General features: G+C 38.7%; 1 protein-coding gene across 2 annotated transcripts in view; it reads right to left on the reverse strand.

Moving 5' to 3' along the window:
* The window catches only part of TMEM131 (transmembrane protein 131), a 185,995-nt gene that overhangs the window by 122,507 nt on the left and 44,735 nt on the right, over positions 1 to 18,753 (reverse strand). For both annotated transcript variants that reach the window (XM_027554633.1, XM_027554632.1), the window contains exon 2: positions 5,499 to 5,560. In XM_027554633.1, coding sequence (XP_027410434.1) covers positions 5,499 to 5,560 — 62 coding nt within the window. The remainder of the gene's footprint in view (positions 1 to 5,498; positions 5,561 to 18,753) is intronic.

The raw sequence follows: 18,753 nt of genomic DNA on the forward strand, positions 1-18,753 counted from the left end.
TGCTTTTAGACTATTAGGTTTTGTTTCTTTTTAATGTATTAGTCTCTTAAATAATGGAGAAAACAAAATGTGGAGTTTGAAACCACTGTTCCAATAAAACCCGCTTGTAAACTGCCCACGTTTCAATTCTACTGTGATCTTCGTTTCTTCACGCCTTTACCGTGTTTAGTGTTCCTTCATTTTTACCTGCAGGACTCTCTCCAGCATTTCGGGCAAGGGTTAGGTCTAATGGTAATAAGCTTCCTCAGCTTTTATTTATCTGGAAATGTCTTAATTTCTCCCTCACTTCTGAAGAACAGGTTTGCCAGAAATAGGATTCTTGGTTGATAGTCTTTTCCTTACAGCACTTTGAATATGGGGCCCACAGCCTTCGGGTCTCCAAAGTGTGTGATAAGAAATCTCTTAATAAGTTATTGAGGATCTTTTTCACGCGATGAGTCCCTTTTCTCTTGTTGCTTTCAGGGTTTGTCTTTTAAAGGTCTGATGTAGCATGTCCCGGTGTGCATCTCTGAGTTCACCTTACTTGGAGTCCACTGAGCGTCTTGGATGCTCACATTCACATTAATTTGTGACATTTTCAGCCACTGTATCTTCAAGTGTTCTCTCTTTTAATTTTTTAGGACACTGCAGATGTTGGTCCACTTGATGGTCATAGGATCCAGTGACTTTTATTTAATCTTTCATCTTTCTGTTCCTCAGAATCAAGAGTTCTTCATTTCAGTTACTGTACTTTCAGCTCAATTTTCTTTTTGATTTCTGTTTTCCCCAGCTTCACTGAGGTATAATTGGAAAATAAAAATTATTTACATTTGAAGCATACAATGTGATGTTTTAATATGCATATACATTGTGAAATGATCACTTCATAAAATTTTCTTTTGTGAGAACGATTAAGAACTACTAGCCGAGCAAATTTCAAGCATATAACACAGTATTATTAATTACAGCCATATTGTACACTAAATCTCCCGAACTTACTCATCTCGCAAAACTTAAATGTTGTACAATGACTGAAATGAAAACTTCATTAGAGAGATTCAAAGGCAGATTTGAGCAAGCAGGATAAAGAATCATCAAACTGGAAGATAAGACTATGGAAATTCTGGATCCTGAGGAACAAAAAGATGAATGATTAAAGAAAAGTCAGCATTATTATGAGAAAAATCTGATTGCTGTTGGCTTGTGCCCTTCTAGGGGTACTTGTGCTTCTTAGGTGGATTCTAATTTCTCTTCAAGTGTTTTGGTATCAAAAGTTACTGTCATGTCAGTGTTTCTGAACAAGGCTTTCTATATTTCTATTGATATTTTCATTTTGTTCATATGTTGTTTTCTTGATTTTCTCCACATCTTCCTTTAGCTCTTTGAGCATCCTTAAAATGACTGTTTTTAAAGTATATCTACTTCAAATTTGTACAGTAGACCTGCTATCAGGTCTTTTTCAGAGACGGTTTCTGTTGATTATTTTTTTTGTTTGAGTCATTTTTCATGTTTTTTTTTTTTTTTTTTTACACACTGTGATTTTTGTTTAAAACTGGATATCTGAATCTAATAACATTCCTCTGACATCCAGAGGAATGACTCTGGATGTGAGATTCTCCTCCTTTTCCAGAGTTTGCCGCCTGCTTGTTTCTGTTTATTGCTTTTGGTTTTATAATTTTTGCAGGCTGTGTCTATGCAAAGATAAACCTGAGGTCTGATCTTAAGGTCTTCTCAGGTCTTTTATGAATCCAGGCCCTTCCCTGAACATTCAAAATGATTTTTCTAATTTCTGCCAATTATGCAATAGCTTTTGAAGGTTGTTAGACCTTTAAAAATCTTCTGGGTCACTTAAGGATGAGGAACTTTTAAACAGTGGGGGAGTTGCAACAACAATGGCCACCTGCCTCTTTGTCTAACCTCTGAGATCAAAAGCAGCAGTCAGGACAGGGATCCCCAATACTTGGAGGACAGAGCCCTTTTCTGGCCACCGAGGCTCCTGCAGGCTGTGGGCAAGCTGTTTGACAAACACTGCACAGCTGCCTGCCACCGGGCCAGTGGGGGAGGGTGGTAACTGCTTTTATGCTAAACGCTGAAACGGACTATATTCTATGTTAATTTACGGACTATATTCTACTTTAACTTACCTCAAGCCTTCCCCTTGAAGTTACAAGCCTTCAAAAGACTCCAGAGTTCCAAAAAAGTTACAGTATTTTTGTTATCGGTGGGAGGTCTCTCCCATATAGATGTTCACTTGTTCTAGCACCCTTTACCGAGTGTTCCCCAACATTCTTCAGTGATTCACAAATCAAGTATCCATATATGTATGAGTTGGGCTGGACTCTGTTGCCTTTTCTGATCCATAAAAGTGGTTTAATTCATATGGTTCAACATAAAATGTAGAGATGCGCTTGTGTTTTACATATCAACTGTTAACCAGAAAACTTGCTCAAGTGCTTACTGAATCTAACAACTTATCTCCAGACTCTGGATTACCTCCATAAACTTACCATAATCTGAGGTGAATAACGTTTTCTTTCCTCCTTTCTAATCCTTTTAAGTTTTTGATTATTTTTCTTGCCTTACTGGCTACAACTAGGAGATGTTGAGTATCAGTGGTATTTAGTGGGCATCTCTAACCCAGTCTTCATCTCAGAGATAAAACTTGTAGCATTTTGCTGTTAAGTTTGCTCTCTACTATAATGTTTTCCATACTGCTCCTCAACAGATTTTTTTTTTATGGTTATGTGTCAGGTGGGGTTCTCAGCAAGATCCTGAGGAAAAATCCTCAAGTATTTGTGCTCATCTTGTTCTCATCTAAGAAATGAATTCAGCTTCCTTGTTCTATATACCAAAGCTTAGTAGCCCTGTCAACCAGGAATGACAACAGCCAAAGCACCACCTACAGAACACACGGCTGAGAGGAGGGCTACGGTTTCTAATCATACCCAGGTGTCACCAGTGCTAACACAAGGAATGCACTGGAAAGAGCTGCACACGTGTCCTGCTGTGCAAAGAGCTCTGATACCAGGAAGCTGCGTAAGTACTACATGCCAGATTCTTGCTCTAACAGCTGAACACTGAGCAAATTATTTAACTTTTATGAGCCTCGTCTTCCTTATTTCTAGAAAACAAGAAAATCAAGTCCAATTTTTCTAGCAAATTTTTTATGAGTTGGAACAATTTTTACTGACTTACCATCAATTAATTTCTAGGACTTAAAAAATCACTATGAGCCAAAACACAAAAATATAAATTCCACAATCTGGGAGGGAATGCTCTCAGGCAAAATTCTAATTTTAAATCATGTCAAACAAAGCTGCTGCTTTGACTCTCTCCTTACTTTAGCTTTAATCTAATTTGGAGAAACCTGATATGTATTCTGCCATAGAAATACTACGTGTATATACTGTTGTTCTAATCACAAGAAACCAGGAGCTGTTTAAGAAACAGCTGAACTTAATGGCAAATTATTGCCAGAAAGAATGACATTATGTCAAATCAAAACTGCTGTTCCTAGGAAACATCCTTCAACATTAAAATGAATGATTCTTACACATTTCTATTCAAAGGGTCTAATATTCTGTTAGTTGAAGATATATAATCCATTCTGTATAGCACCCCAACATCAGGCACTCTGCGGGAGTCTCAATGCCGTTTCAGTGTGGCTGAGTTTACCACTTTAGTACTACCTGCCCTTAACACTGCAGTCTAAAATTGTCTTTGGTATAGAACTCTGAGGTCACCCCCAAGCTCTGGTCCCAGCATAGCAGCAGACCCAAAGAGTATGAGCAAATGACATCCCAGGTGACAAGCTCTTCCATACCGGAGTCCTTTTAGATATGGATTAACAGCCCCCCACTCCCACCACCAGCAAAACACGCCAAGCTTTCAGAATTTTCCACTTGCAACCCATATGTCTAGTTCCTAAAAGACATAAATCCACCTTTAATCAGTAATAAATAACTACATTTGGAGAACTGTTTTCAGAAATTCAGTACTGAGTTGCCTGCTCTCTAGATCCTACAAATCACCCAAAGGGAGATATTTTAAATGGTCACTCCTACAGGTTCTCCAAGTTCTTACCCTGCAAGAGATTAAAGAACTGGAAAAAAGAGACTAAGATCACTTTCTCACGAGATGGCTTTACAAACCCAGAGATCATTATATATCTTGTTTTATTCACTTTTAAAATATAAAAAGCCACACAAAGATGTTCTGTAAGCACAGTGCAGCCAGTGCCTGAGGTATGTGTTTCTTAACATCTCCTGGGTAAAAGTAGAGTAAGTTTATCTAAAAACTTAGAAGCAGGGAAACAGCCGTCATCCAAAGCACCGATCTGCTTCACTGTCAGAGAAAAAGAACCTTACGACCGATCACCTTTTTTCTTGCTTGTCTGGCTTAGTGCCTAAAACCTAAATTTACACCACAACACAAATAGAAATCTTACTCCAGGCTCCTAGCAGAATTATTTCTCTGTTGCCTTAATCAAACTTTTAATTTTTACTTTCCTGCCCTCATTATGAGCTTCAGGAAATGTTTTTTTCAGAACTATATTTAAGTCATGTATTTAGTTTATAATTAAGTAAAACAAACACATGATTGGCAGCATCATGTAACAGAGATACGAACAATCACCAATGTATTTCTACCACACCCAAAGTGAGAAGAACAGAATTCCAATACCAGTCCCATTACTGCAAAGTCACGAAATTTTGAGCAACTTTCTAAATCTTTTAAACCTTGGTTTCCCTTGAATATAAAAAGTAAAAAATTATCAGTCATGTTACCAAATAACATGACACCTGAAAACACATGTTATTATGATGAAGGTGGTAATGCTATAGAATAAGCACAAAATATGGTAAAAGTTTTGAAGAAAGGTGAAAATCAGCCATGAAAATCAGGAGTGGTTAAAATGTCATTTATTGTCTCATTCAGCTCTGAAATCCTAGAACTGATTTTTGAGCTGGGAAGACTAAAATGGGCTTCATGGTGATATGTGAGCTAGATCTGAAAGGAAGGATAGGCTTTTTATCAGATTACATCTTCTAATTTTATGCACAATGTATTTAAAGACATGGCTTAGGATGGCTACGGGAAGGATGACATAAATGTAAATCCACAGTACATACACCCTTTGGAGTTCTCTTCCAGATAAGTATCTACGGTCCAACATCCAAATTCATGTGTTTTCCTCACTGGCTCCATACTCTATAATACAGTTTACCAGCAATTCCAGTGCTCCTGATCTGACACTCGCCACCTATCCTCCCAACATCCCCTACAAATATTTAATTTAAAAGATAATTCACACAGCTAAGAAGGTTTGTATTATTACCCATGACTCTACTGACCTGTCTGCATATAAAGCTCATAAAATATATTGCATTTGAACCAGTTACATTTTATTTTTTTATTTTTTTGAACCAGTTACATTTTAAAAGAAAAATAATAATCAGATTTTATTCAAGGCTTGACAATGAGCCTTAAATAATTCTTCAAACTTAAAATAAAATTACCTGTAGAAGCCCTCCATCATCAAAACGCAGCACTTCTATTATGCTCTCCGACTGAATAAATGCTGTGATGGAAACAAAACAGATTGTCACTTAACAGGAAAGAAATTTCATTTAAATAAAATCTTTTAATTTAAAATTAATTGCTACAAGTTAATGCTTTTAAAACATACTACTGCTTGATGGTAATGGTTAAAGAAGAAAATATAACTAATACTTCAGAATGAAATGCTTGAACTAAAACAATCCAGTTAGAAAGTAGTTTTAACAACCTACAAACTATGTAAGCCACTCACAAAATATTTATTCCTGCTATACTGCCAGAAAGTAGGAAATTAAGTTCAACTAGCTGCAGTAATTGTGTTCCAAGTATTTACCTAACTGATTTGAAAACTTATGTCCACATAAAAATCTGCAAGCAACTCCTTATAAGCAGGTTTGTTCGTAACCTTCAAAAACTGGACACAATCAAGATGTCCTTTAATAGGTGAGTAAAGAAAAAGCTGACTTGAAATTCAACATTAAAAGAACTAAGATCATGGCATCCGGTCCCATCACTTAAGGGCAAATAGAAGGGGAAAAAGTGGAAGCAATGACAGATTTTGTTTTCAGGGGCTCCAAAAATCACTGCAGATGGTAACTGCAGTGATGAAATTAAAAGAGGTTTTGCTCCTTGGAAGGAAAGCTATGACAAATCTAGACAGCATATTAAAAAGCAGAGACATCACTTTGCCGACAAAGGTCCATATAGTCAAAGCTATGGCTTTCCAGTAGTCATGTACAGATGTGAGAGCTGGACCATCTAAGGCTAGGAGCTGAAGAATTGATGCTTTCTAATTGTGGTGCCGAGAAGACTCCTGAGAGTTCCCTGGACTGCAAGGATATCAAACCAGTCAATCTTAAAGGAAACCAACCCTGAATATTCACTGGAAAGACTGATGCTGGAGCTGAAGCTCCAATACTTTGGTCACCTGATGCAAAGAGCTAACTCACTGGAAAAGATTCTGATGCTGGGAAAGACTGAAGGCAAAAGGAGAAGGGGCTAGCAGAGGATGAGATGGTTAGATAGCATCACCTCCTCAGTGGACATGAATATAAACAAATTCTGGGAGATGGTAGAGGATAGAAGAGCTTGGCATGCTGCAGTCCTTGGGGTCACAAACAGTCAGACACAATTTAGCAACTAAATAACAACAACAACAGAGACAAATGCAGATTATCCATACAATGGAGTATTCAGTTCAGCTCAGTCACTCACTCGTGTCCGACTCTTTGTGACCCCATGAATCGCAGCACGCCAGGCCTCCCTGTCCATCACCAACTCCCAGAGTTCACCCAAACTCATGTGCATTGAGTCAGTGATGCCATCCAGCCATCTCATCCTCTGTCATCCCCTTCTCCTCCTGCCCCCAATCCCTCCCAGCATTAGGGTCTTTTCCAATGAGTCAACTCTTCGCATGAGATGGCCAAAGTACTGGAGTTTCAGCCTCAGCATCAGTCCTTCCAATGAACACCCAGGACTGGTCTCCTTTAGAATGCACTGGTTGGATCTCCTTGCAGTCCAAGGGACTCTCAAGAGTCTTCTCTAATACCACAGTTCAAAAGCATCAATTCTTCGGCACTCAGCCTTCTTCACAGTCCAACTCTCACATCCATACATGACCACAGCCTTGACTAGACAGATCTTTGTTGGCAAAGTAATACCTTTGCTTTTTAATATGCTATCTAGGTTGGTCATAACTTTTCTTCCAAGGAGTAAGCGTCTTTTAATTTCATGGCTGCAGTCACCATCTTCGGTGATTTTGGAGCCCAAAAAAATAAAGTCTGACACTGTTTCCACTGTTTCTCCATCTATTTGCCATGAAGCTATGGGACCAGATGCCATGATCTTCGTTTTCTGAATGTTGAGCTTTAAGCCAACTTTTTCACTCTCCTCTTTCAGTTTCATCAAGAGGCTCTTTAGTTCCTCTTCACTTTCTGCCATAAGGGTGGTATCATCTGCGTCTCTGAGGTTATTGATATTTCTCCCGGCAATCTTGATTCCAGCTTGTGCTTCTTCCAGCCCAGTGTTTCTCATAATGTACTCTGCATATAAGTTAAATAAGCAGAGTGACAATATACAGCCTTGACATACTCCTTTTCCTATTTGGAACCAGTCTGTTGTTGGAGTATTACTCAGTGATAAAAAGTAAAAGAAAGGGCTACATGCTCTATGATTTTAAGTATATGACATTCTGGAAAAAGCGATACTAGAGAGATGGTAATAAGATCAGTGGTTTTGAGGCATTTGGAGAGAAAGGAAGAGTGAAATAAGGAAACCACATGGAACTTTTCAAAGCAGTCTTCTATATGATACTGTAATGTGAGATGCATATGACCCTATGCATTTATTAAAAACAGAACTTTACAACATAGTAAACCTACTGTAAGCAATTTAAAAAAATCATTTAGGAGATCAGGAATCCCAGGGCAGACTGCAGAATATGACAAAACCACTTATTTCTATTCTAAAAGTACGAAACCATCTCACAGAAGGGGGTGAGGTGAAAGGTGCTGACCTAAGTAATTTGGAAATGAGTAGAATGAGTAAGACTAAAGGCAAATGAAACTGGACATAAGCACTATCTTTAGGTGATAAAGTTATTTTCCACAGGGGTTTGGGTTAACCATCCTGATGCTGCTCTACATGTGTTCTTGAATTCAACCATTAAATATATGGATGGTGGATGGTGACTGTCAAGACTTCTCAGTTTTGAATAAGAGTTCACAAAAAAGCAAGGGAAGGAGGCTAGACTGATCCACCTGGTAATGGATTAGAGTTAACAACATCAGCACAAACTAATGTTGAGCATGACAAAGCTACAGATGGTTACCTACAGAAACATTTACTGATGTGCCTACACACTGGTGGGTATACACACACACATTACAACCTAACAGCAAGAAGCACATATACAGCACACAGATCTTGGGTCCTAATACCATTCTCCAATAAAAGGAACGGGGGCTTGGCTGAATCTAGGACTGGGGTCGGGGGAGAGATACAAAAGGTGAAACTTGTGCCAGAAAGAAAGTGCTTAAAAAAAAAAACAAGACAAAACAAAAAACCCTCCATTATGTCAGAGAGATGTAAGAGTTAACAGGAAGAGTTCCCCAATGGCCAAAGCTGCAACAACTTGAGCAATCATGTCAAGTAGTACTGGATTAAAACCCAAAGTATAAAATAAGTATCTATGAGTCTATACTTGTATAAATAAATGAATGAATAAATAATGGGGGAGAAGAATTCTAAATAATTTATGTAGAAGCTCTTTTACTTAGAAGGTGGAACATAACTGCCCACTCCCTAAGCATGGGATGCCCATGGTGACCCCTTCCAAAGAAAACAGTATGGAAAAGAGGAAAAAGAGAGTAACCTGACAATGGAGAAACCTGACAAATGTTACCTCAGTCAGATGATCAAGGTCAACATCCACAGTGAAAGCCATGGGGACAGTGCCCTTGATATGCTGAAACAAAAATGGCACTTTATGGTCTTCCTCCTAAAATCACGTAACTCCAGACTCATCACGAGAAAAACATCAGCAAATCTCAGCTGAGGGACATTCTAGAAAAACACCTGAGCAGTACACTCCTGAAAACTGTTGAAGTCATCAAATATAAGAAACGTCTGAGAAACTGTCACAGATCAAAGGAGCCTAAGGAGACATGATTACTAAATGTAATGCTGTATTTTGGGTGGCATTCTGGAAAAGAAAAGGGAAAAACTTTCATTTAGGTAAAAACTGAGAAAACTTGAATAAAATATGAACTTAATAATAATGTACTAAAACTGGTTCAATTGCCAAAAAAAAAGACCACATAAGTATGAGATGTTAATAACAGGGCAAACTGGGCCAGGGGTGTATGGCAACTCTGCACTCTATTTGGAATTTTTACGTAAATCTAAAACTGTTCTAAAATGAAAGCCTATTTTTTAAAACCCACAAAACAGTGGTGTTTTATTTGGTTTAATATGACCCTCCCTGACTCCTCTTTGTTGGTCTTTGTGTATTCAGGAAGAAGGCTACTGTCTAATCCCATGTACCTGGCTTTCCAGTGTGACCAAAGCTGAAAGTCATGGGGCAGCCAAGATGCCAGTGAAATAATTACATCACTTCACCTACTTGGATGATGTCTTTGCTGCCTGCTGAGCATCCATTTCTTCTTACTCTAATAAGAGCACCCTGATTTTATTTTGTGGAAGGCCTTATCCCTCCATTTCTTGTGTTTCTCTTCAACCTCAGTGCCAATTTGCTCTACTCTGAGGGGCATTCCTCACCAGTTCTTCATATACAGAGAACATTCAACAATTCTGTGTGTGAATGAAATTTCATCTTTCTGCTCAGGCACAAGTACTGGTTATTTGCATCCACTGATACAAATGAATTACTTCTGATTCTCTCTAGTCCTAGTTGAGGTTGAATTTCCAAACTAAGATCAGAGCTAATGGCTACAAGGGAATTACTGACATAGAGTACATCTGGAGTACACAAAAATGTATCCAAATAAAGCAACAGACTGTTAAGAAAAAAGGACTGTGAAATAAAAGGTTATGCCCAGCATACTCATCCATTTCTCATCAGTTCCCCCTCCTTTTAACATAAGGTGACATTTTAGATGATCCAGAAAACCTTTCTGTTATGCTCTTGTTGAAAACAGGTATACTGATGCAAGGACACAATGACCTAACAAGAATTAACTGAAATAGCCAGACACCCACAATGTAACGGACAAAAAGTCACTGCTAGTTCTGAGATGTCTATGTGAGGAGACCAACTCCCAGTTAGAAGCTTTCCATTTAGCTAGCAGAGAAAACAAACAAACAAAAAAAGTAACAGAAATGAGCTGTATTTGGTGGCTGCTATTAGAGTTACGGTTTTTCAGTAGTCATGTACAGATGTGAGAGTTGGACCATAAAGAAGGCTGAGAGCCGAAGAACTGATGCTTTTAAATTGTGATGCTGGAGAAAACTCTTGAGAGTCCCATGCACAGCAAGAGATCAAACCAGTCAATCCTAAAGAAAATCAACCCTGAATATTCATTGGAAGGACTGATGCCGAAGCTCCAATACTCTGGCCACCTGCTGTCAAGAGCCAACTCACTGGAAAAGACTCTGATGCCAGGAAAGATTGAGGGCAGGAGAAGAAGGAGGCGACAGAGTATGAGATGGCTGGATGGCATCACTGACTCAATGGACATGAGTTTGTGCAAACTGCAGGAGATAGTGAAGGACAGGGAAGCCTGGCGTGCTGTAGTCCATGGGGTCACAGTCAGACACAACTTAGTCACCAAATAACATTAGTTATGATACAACAACCATCACGTAAGATTCCATCAACAACCAAGGTCAGACCTTTATCTAACTGATGAGAGCTTTCCTAAATATAGAAAAGTAGTAATATAATTTGGGTATATAATACCTAATATAATGTAAGTAGGAGCTTTAAGAAAAAATACATGAGATACCTTAGGTGGGGGGAAAAAAAAAAGACCAGCAGCTATTATAAAGTCCTGAAAGGAGAATACTGTGTTATACATCAACAGCTTTCCTTAAAGCATGTAGAAATGAACAGGATTCAACTCTGGAATAAAATTAATTAGAGTATTTTACTTTAAGTGATCGATCTTAATAACTTTAAGTTATATGTCTAGAAAAGCAGAAGTGACACTAGATATGCACTTAGTCATTTAATGTGTTAACAGTTATTAAGGTATAAATTACAAAAAGGAACCCAAGCAAGTCAAATTCCCATATGGCCACATCTCTAGATTGGAAACCACCAAGGACAGCTACTTCCTCTCCTGAGAATTTCTGTCCCTTATTTTATACACTAATGGAATTCTAAACTGTCCCAATGTTTTACAGTTAGAGCAGCAACCAGATGTAGAAGAAAGAATGATGTCTAGGGGACTTTCCTGGCAGTCCAGTGGTTAAGAATCTGCCTTCCAAAGCAGGGATGTGGGTTTGCTCCCTGGCTGGGGAACTAAGATCCCACACGCTGCACGGCAACTAAGCCAGCACGCTGCAACTGGAGCACCCGGGTGCGCTGTAACTAGAGAAAGCCTGAGTGCCGCAGCAAAGACCGAGTGCGGAAAAAATGCTGATAATCATCGGTCACTGTGTTACTAAACGTCAAACTAAGTTTATGACATAGATATTATGGATTCCATTTGAAGATAAAGGTTCAGTGAGGTTAGGCTCAAGGTCACTCAGCAAGAAAGTGGCTTGAGAGGGGCCATAAATTTCAACCATGGGACTTCAGAACCTAAGCTTCTACACCCATTACTGTTTACTTTCAAAATAAAGTGACGCTAATGCTCACAACCAGCAGTACCTTCAATCAACCTAATTTTTACGATCAGGCATATATTCCTATACAAAGGGAGGAAGCAGGATACATAAACACAAGGGGCTTAACTTCTGGCTTTCAGGGTCCTACTAGCATTTGCTCTATGAAATTGAGCTCAGCAGGATGCACTTTAAGCTTCTCATATTCACCTACATCACTACAATGTCTGAGAGTAACAAAGACATTCATTTTCTGTGGAAAAAATCTCAGTGTGTCAGTTATTTAATCACTTATATTCAAAACAGAAGATCAGAAATTGAGTTTACTTCCCCATTGCACTTTAGTAAAGAATAAGACAAAAATATCTTCACTTTAAAGGTAAATCTTTCTCTACTATAATTAGGGATAATTTATAATATAATTTTTATAATTTATAATTATAAATTATAATTCTAATTTTTTATAATATAAATTTTTTTAGGTAGAGATTCTTTTTTCTGAATATGGCAAATGATGACTAGACAGTGCTTGTTTCCAGACATCTTCTATAAGTCATGAAAACAATGAATGCTGTAAATAATGGGTAGAAATATGTCATGAGACGGTTGGATGGCATCACCAACTCAACGGACATGAGTTTGAGCAAACTCTGAAAGACAGTGAAGGACAGCGAAGCCTGGCACGCTGCAGTCCATGGGGTCCCAAAGAGTCAGAGCGAATGAACAGCTATCGACTTTACAGAAATAAAAGGCACCTACCAACCTTATAGAGACAGATTATAAAAAGAGAATAACTAGGAACAACTGTACACCAACGAATTAGATGCACGGACGAACACCCGGAAAAACACACACTACTGAGGGAGGAGCCAAGATGGCGGAGGAGTAGGACGGGGAGAACACTTTCTCCCCCACAAATTCATCAAAAGAGCATTTAAACGTCGAGAAAATTCCACAAAACAACTTCTGAATGCTGGCAGAGGACATCAGGCACCCAGAAAAGCAATCCAACTCTTCGAAAGGAGGTAGGAAAAAATATAAAAGACAAAAAAAGAGACAAAAGAGGGAGGGACGGAGTTCCGTCCCGGGAAGGGAGTCTTAAAAAGAGAGAAGTTTCCAAACACCAGGAAACCTTCTCACTGCCGAATCTGTGCCGAGCTTTGGAAGCACAGAGGGCAACATAACAGGAAGAAAAAATAAATAAACAATTAAAACTCGAAGATTGCGAGTCCTACGGTAACTCCCCCAGTGGAGAAGCAGCGCAGACGCCTGCACGCGCCATTAGCAAGCGAGGGCTGGGCAGGGAGGCGCAGCGCGGGCTGCATCGCTTAGAGTAAGAATCTGGCCTGAATACCCTGAGCACTATCTGAGCGAAATAATTTGGGCTAGCAAACCAGACTGTGGGATATCTACCACGCGAAAAACCAGCCCTAACCTAAGACCACCAGGCCTGCGCACGGAACAAAGAATTGAACAGAGATAGCCGGCTGCAGACCTTCCCCCTCCGGTGACAGGCAGCCAGAGCCGGAAGGGGGCAATCGCAGCCCCAGAGAGACATTATCTATAAAACTGTAAGCAGGCTTCTTTGCTAACTAAAACTTTTTGGGGGTCTGGACGGTTAACATCTGCCTGAGAAGGTGCGCCGGTTTTACACCCAGATAACCGAGTGGCGGGGAGGCGATAAGTCGCAGCATTGGCGCTCGCCAAACACCTCATCACTTGAGCTGCTCGGACCTGGGAAGAGCACAAAACTCAGGCCCAACTGAGTCTGCGCCTCTGAGGACTACCCGAGTGCCTGAACCTGAGCGGCTTGGACCTGGGAGGTACATGCAACCCAGGGCCAGCCTCGGATTGTTCCCGGCGGAGCAACCTAGAGCCCGAGCAGTGTGGGCAGGGAGGCTACACGCGCCGTGAGCGAGGGCAGACCCAGTGTGGCTGAGGCACTGCGAGCGCACGCCAGTGTTATTTGTTTGCAGCATCCCTCCCTCCCTCCCCACAGCGCGACTGAACAAAGAGAAGAAATACAGCTCCACCCATCAGAACACCGACACAAGCTTCCCTAACCAGGAAACCTTGACAAGCCACCTGTACAAACCCACACACAGCGAGGAAAAGCCACAATAAAGAGAACTCCACAAACTGCCAGAATACAGAAAGGACACCCCAAACTCAGCAATTTAAACAAGATGAAGAGACAGAGGAATAGCCAGCAGATAAAGGAACAGGATAAATGCCCACCAAACCAAACCAAAGAGGAAGAGATAGGGAATCTACCTGATAAAGAATTCCGAATAATGATAGTGAAATTGATCCAAAATCTTGAAATTAAAATGGAATCACAGATAAATAGCTTGGAGACAAGGATTGAGAAGATGCAAGAAAGGTTTAACAAGGACCTAGAAGAAATAAAAAAGAGTCAATATATAATGAATAATATGAATATAATGAATTCATATAATGAATAATGCAATAAATGAAATTAAAAACACTCTGGAGGCAACAAATAGTAGAATAACAGAGGCAGAAGATAGGATTAGTGAATTAGAAGATAGAATGGTAGAAATAAATGAATCAGAGAGAATAAAAGAAAAACGAATTAAAAGAAATGAGGACAATCTCAGAGACCTCCAGGACAATATTAAACGCTACAACATTCGAATCATAGGGGTTCCAGAAGAAGAAGACAAAAAGAAAGACCATGAGAAAATACTTGAGGAGATAATAGTTGAAAACTTCCCTAAACTGGGGAAGGAAATAATCACCCAAGTCCAAGAAACCCAGAGAATCCCAAACAGGATAAACCCCAGGCGAAACACCCCAAGACACATATTAATCAAATTAATAAAGATCAAACACAAAGAACAAATATTAAAAGCAGCAAGGGAAAAACAACAAATAACCCACAAGGGGATTCCCATAAGGATAACAGCTGATCTTTCAATAGAAACTCTTCAAGCCAGGAGGGAATGGCAAGACATACTTAAAATGATGAAAGAAAATAACCTACAGCCCAGATTATTGTACCCAGCAAGGATCTCATTCAATATGAAGGAGAAATCAAAAGCTTCTCAGACAAGCAAAAGCTGAGAGAATTCTGCACCACCAAACCAGCTCTCCAACAAATACTAAAGGATATTCTCTAGACAGGAAACACAAAAATGGTGTATAAATTCGAACCCCAAACAATAAAGTAAATGGCAACGGGATCATACTTATCAGTAATTACCTTAAACGTAAATGGGTTGAATGCCCCAACCAAAAGACAAAGACTGGCTGAATGGATACAAAAACAAGACCCCTACATATGTTGTCTACAGGAGACCCACCTCAAAACAGGGGACACACACAGACTGAAAGTGAAGGGCTGGAAAAAGATTTTCCATGCAAATAGGGACCAAAAGAAAGCAGGAGTAGCAATACTCATATCAGATAAAATAGACTTTAAAACAAAGGCTGTGAAAAGAGACAAAGAAGGTCACTACATAATGATCAAAGGATCAATCCAAGAAGAAGATATAACAATTATAAATATATATGCACCCAACATGGGAGCACCGCAGTATGTAAGACAAATGCTAACAAGTATGAAAGGAGAAATTAACAATAACACAATAATAGTGGGAGACTTTAATACCCCACTCACACCTATGGATAGATCAACTAAACAGAAAATTAACAAGGAAACACAAACTTTAAACGATACAATAGACCAGTTAGACCTAATTGATATCTATAGGACATTTCATCCCAAAACAATGAATTTCACCTTTTTCTCAAGCGCACATGGAACCTTCTCCAGGATAGATCACATCCTGGGCCATAAAGCTAGCCTTGGTAAATTCAAAAAAATAGAAATCATTCCAAGCATCTTTTCTGACCACAATGCAGTAAGATTAGATCTCAATTACAGGAGAAAAACTATTAAAAATTCCAACATATGGAGGCTGAACAACACCCTGCTGAATAACCAACAAATCACAGAAGAAATCAAAAAAGAAATCAAAATTTGCATAGAAACGAATGAAAATGAAAACACAACAACCCAAAACCTGTGGGACACAGTAAAAGCAGTCCTAAGGGGAAAGTTCATAGCAATACAGGCACACCTCAAGAAACAAGAAAAAAGTCAAATAAATAACCTAACTCTACACCTAAAGCAACTAGAAAAGGAAGAAATGAAGAACCCCAGGGTTAGTAGAAGGAAAGAAATCTTAAAAATTAGAGCAGAAATAAATGCAAAAGAAACAAAAGAGACCATAGCAAAAATCAACAAAGCCAAAAGCTGGTTCTTTGAAAGGATAAATAAAATTGATAAACCATTAGCCAGACTCATCACGAAACAAAGGGAGAAAAATCAAATCAATAAAATTAGAAACGAAAATGGAGAGATCACAATAGACAACACAGAAATACAAAGGATCATAAGAGACTATTATCAACAATTATATGCCAATAAAATGGACAACGAGGAAGAAATGGACAAATTCTTAGAAAAGTACAACTTTCCAAAACTCGACCAGGAAGAAATAGAAAACCTTAACAGACCCATCACAAGCACGGAAATTGAAACTGTAATCAAAAATCTTCCAGCAAACAAAAGCCCAGGTCCAGACGGCTTCACAGCTGAATTCTACCAAAAATTTAGAGAAGAGCTAACACCTATCCTGCTCAAACTCTTCCAGAAAATTGCAGAGGAAGGTAAACTTCCAAACTCATTCTATGAGGCCACCATCACCCTAATACCAAAACCTGACAAAGATCCCACAAAAAAAGAAAACTACAGACCAATATCACTGATGAATATAGATGCAAAAATCCTAAACAAAATTCTAGCAATCAGAATCCAACAACACATTAAAAAGATCATACACCATGACCAAGTGGGCTTTATCCCAGGGATGCAAGGATTCTTCAATATCCGCAAATCAATCAATGTAATACACCACATTAACAAATTGAAAAACAAAAACCATATGATTATCTCAATAGATGCAGAGAAAGCCTTTGACAAAATTCAACACCCATTTATGATAAAAACTCTCCAGAAAGCAGGAATAGAAGGAACATACCTCAACATAATAAAAGCTATATATGACAAACCCACAGCAAACATTATCCTCAATGGTGAAAAATTGAAAGCATTTCCCCTAAAGTCAGGAACAAGACAAGGGTGCCCACTTTCACCATTACTATTCAACATAGTTTTGGAAGTTTTGGCCACAGCAATCAGAGCAGAAAAAGAAATAAAAGGAATCCAAATTGGAAAAGAAGAAGTAAAACTCTCACTATTTGCAGATGACATGATCCTCTACATAGAAAACCCTAAAGACTCCACCAGAAAATTACTAGAACTAATCAATGATTATAGTAAAGTTGCAGGATATAAAATCAACACACAGAAATCCCTTGCATTCCTATACACTAATAATGAGAAAACAGAAAGAGAAATTAAGGAAACAATTCCATTCACCATTGCAACGAAAAGAATAAAATACTTAGGAATATATCTACCTAAAGAAACTAAAGACCTATATATAGAAAAGTATAAAACACTGGTGAAAGAAATCAAAGAGGACACTAATAGATGGAGAAATATACCATGTTCATGGATTGGAAGAATCAATATAGTGAAAATGAGTATACTACCCAAAGCAATTTATAGATTCAATGCAATCCCTATCAAGCTACCAACAGTATTCTTCACAGAGCTAGAACAAATGATTTCACAATTTGTATGGAAATACAAAAAACCTCGAATAGCCAAAGCGATCTTGAGAAAGAAGAATGGAACCGGAGGAATCAACCTACCTGACTTCAGGCTCTACTACAAAGCCACAGTTATCAAGACAGTATGGTACTGGCACAAAGACAGAAATATAGATCAATGGAACAAAATAGAAAGCCCAGAGATAAATCCACGCACATATGGACACCTTATCTTTGACAAAGGAGGCAAGAATATACAATGGATTAAAGACAATCTCTTTAACAAGTGGTGCTGGGAAATCTGGTCAACCACTTGTAAAAGAATGAAACTAGAACACTTTCTAACACCATATACAAAAATAAACTCAAAATGCATTAAAGATCTCAACGTAAGACCAGAAACTATAAAACTCCTAGAGGAGAACATAGGCAAAACACTCTCTGACATACATCACAGCAGGATCCTCTATGACCCACCTCCCAGAATATTGGAAATAAAAGCAAAAATAAACAAATGGGACCTAATTAAACTTAAAAGCTTCTGCACATCAAAGGAAACTATTAGCAAGGTGAAAAGACAGCCTTCAGAATGGGAGAAAATAATAGCAAATGAAGCAACCGACAAACAACTAATCTCAAAAATATACAAGCAACTCCTACAGCTCAACTCCAGAAAAATAAATGACGCAATCAAAAAATGGGCCAAAGATCTAAATAGACATTTCTCCAAAGAAGACATACAGATGGCTAACAAACACATGAAAAAATGCTCAACATCACTCATTATCAGAGAAATGCAAATCAAAACCACTATGAGATACCATTTCACACCAGTCAGAATGGCTGCGATCCAAAAGTCTACAAATAATAAATGCTGGAGAGGGTGTGGAGAAAAGGGAACCCTCTTACACTGTTGGTGGGAATGCAAACTAGTACAGCCACTATGGAGAACAGTGTGGAGATTCCTTAAAAAACTGGAAATAGAACTGCCTTATGATCCAGCAATCCCACTGCTGGGCATACACACTGAGGAAACCAGAAGGGAAAGAGACACGTGTACCCCAATGTTCATCGCAGCACTATTGATAATAGCCAGGACATGGAAGCAACCTAGATGTCCATCAGTAGATGAATGGATAAGAAAGCTGTGGTACATATACACAATGGAGTATTACTCAGCCATTAAAAAGAATACATTTGAATCAGTTCTAATGAGGTGGA

This window comes from Bos indicus x Bos taurus, chromosome 11 (genome assembly GCF_003369695.1).
Source record: "Bos indicus x Bos taurus breed Angus x Brahman F1 hybrid chromosome 11, Bos_hybrid_MaternalHap_v2.0, whole genome shotgun sequence".
NCBI classification, from domain to species: Eukaryota; Metazoa; Chordata; class Mammalia; order Artiodactyla; family Bovidae; genus Bos; species Bos indicus x Bos taurus.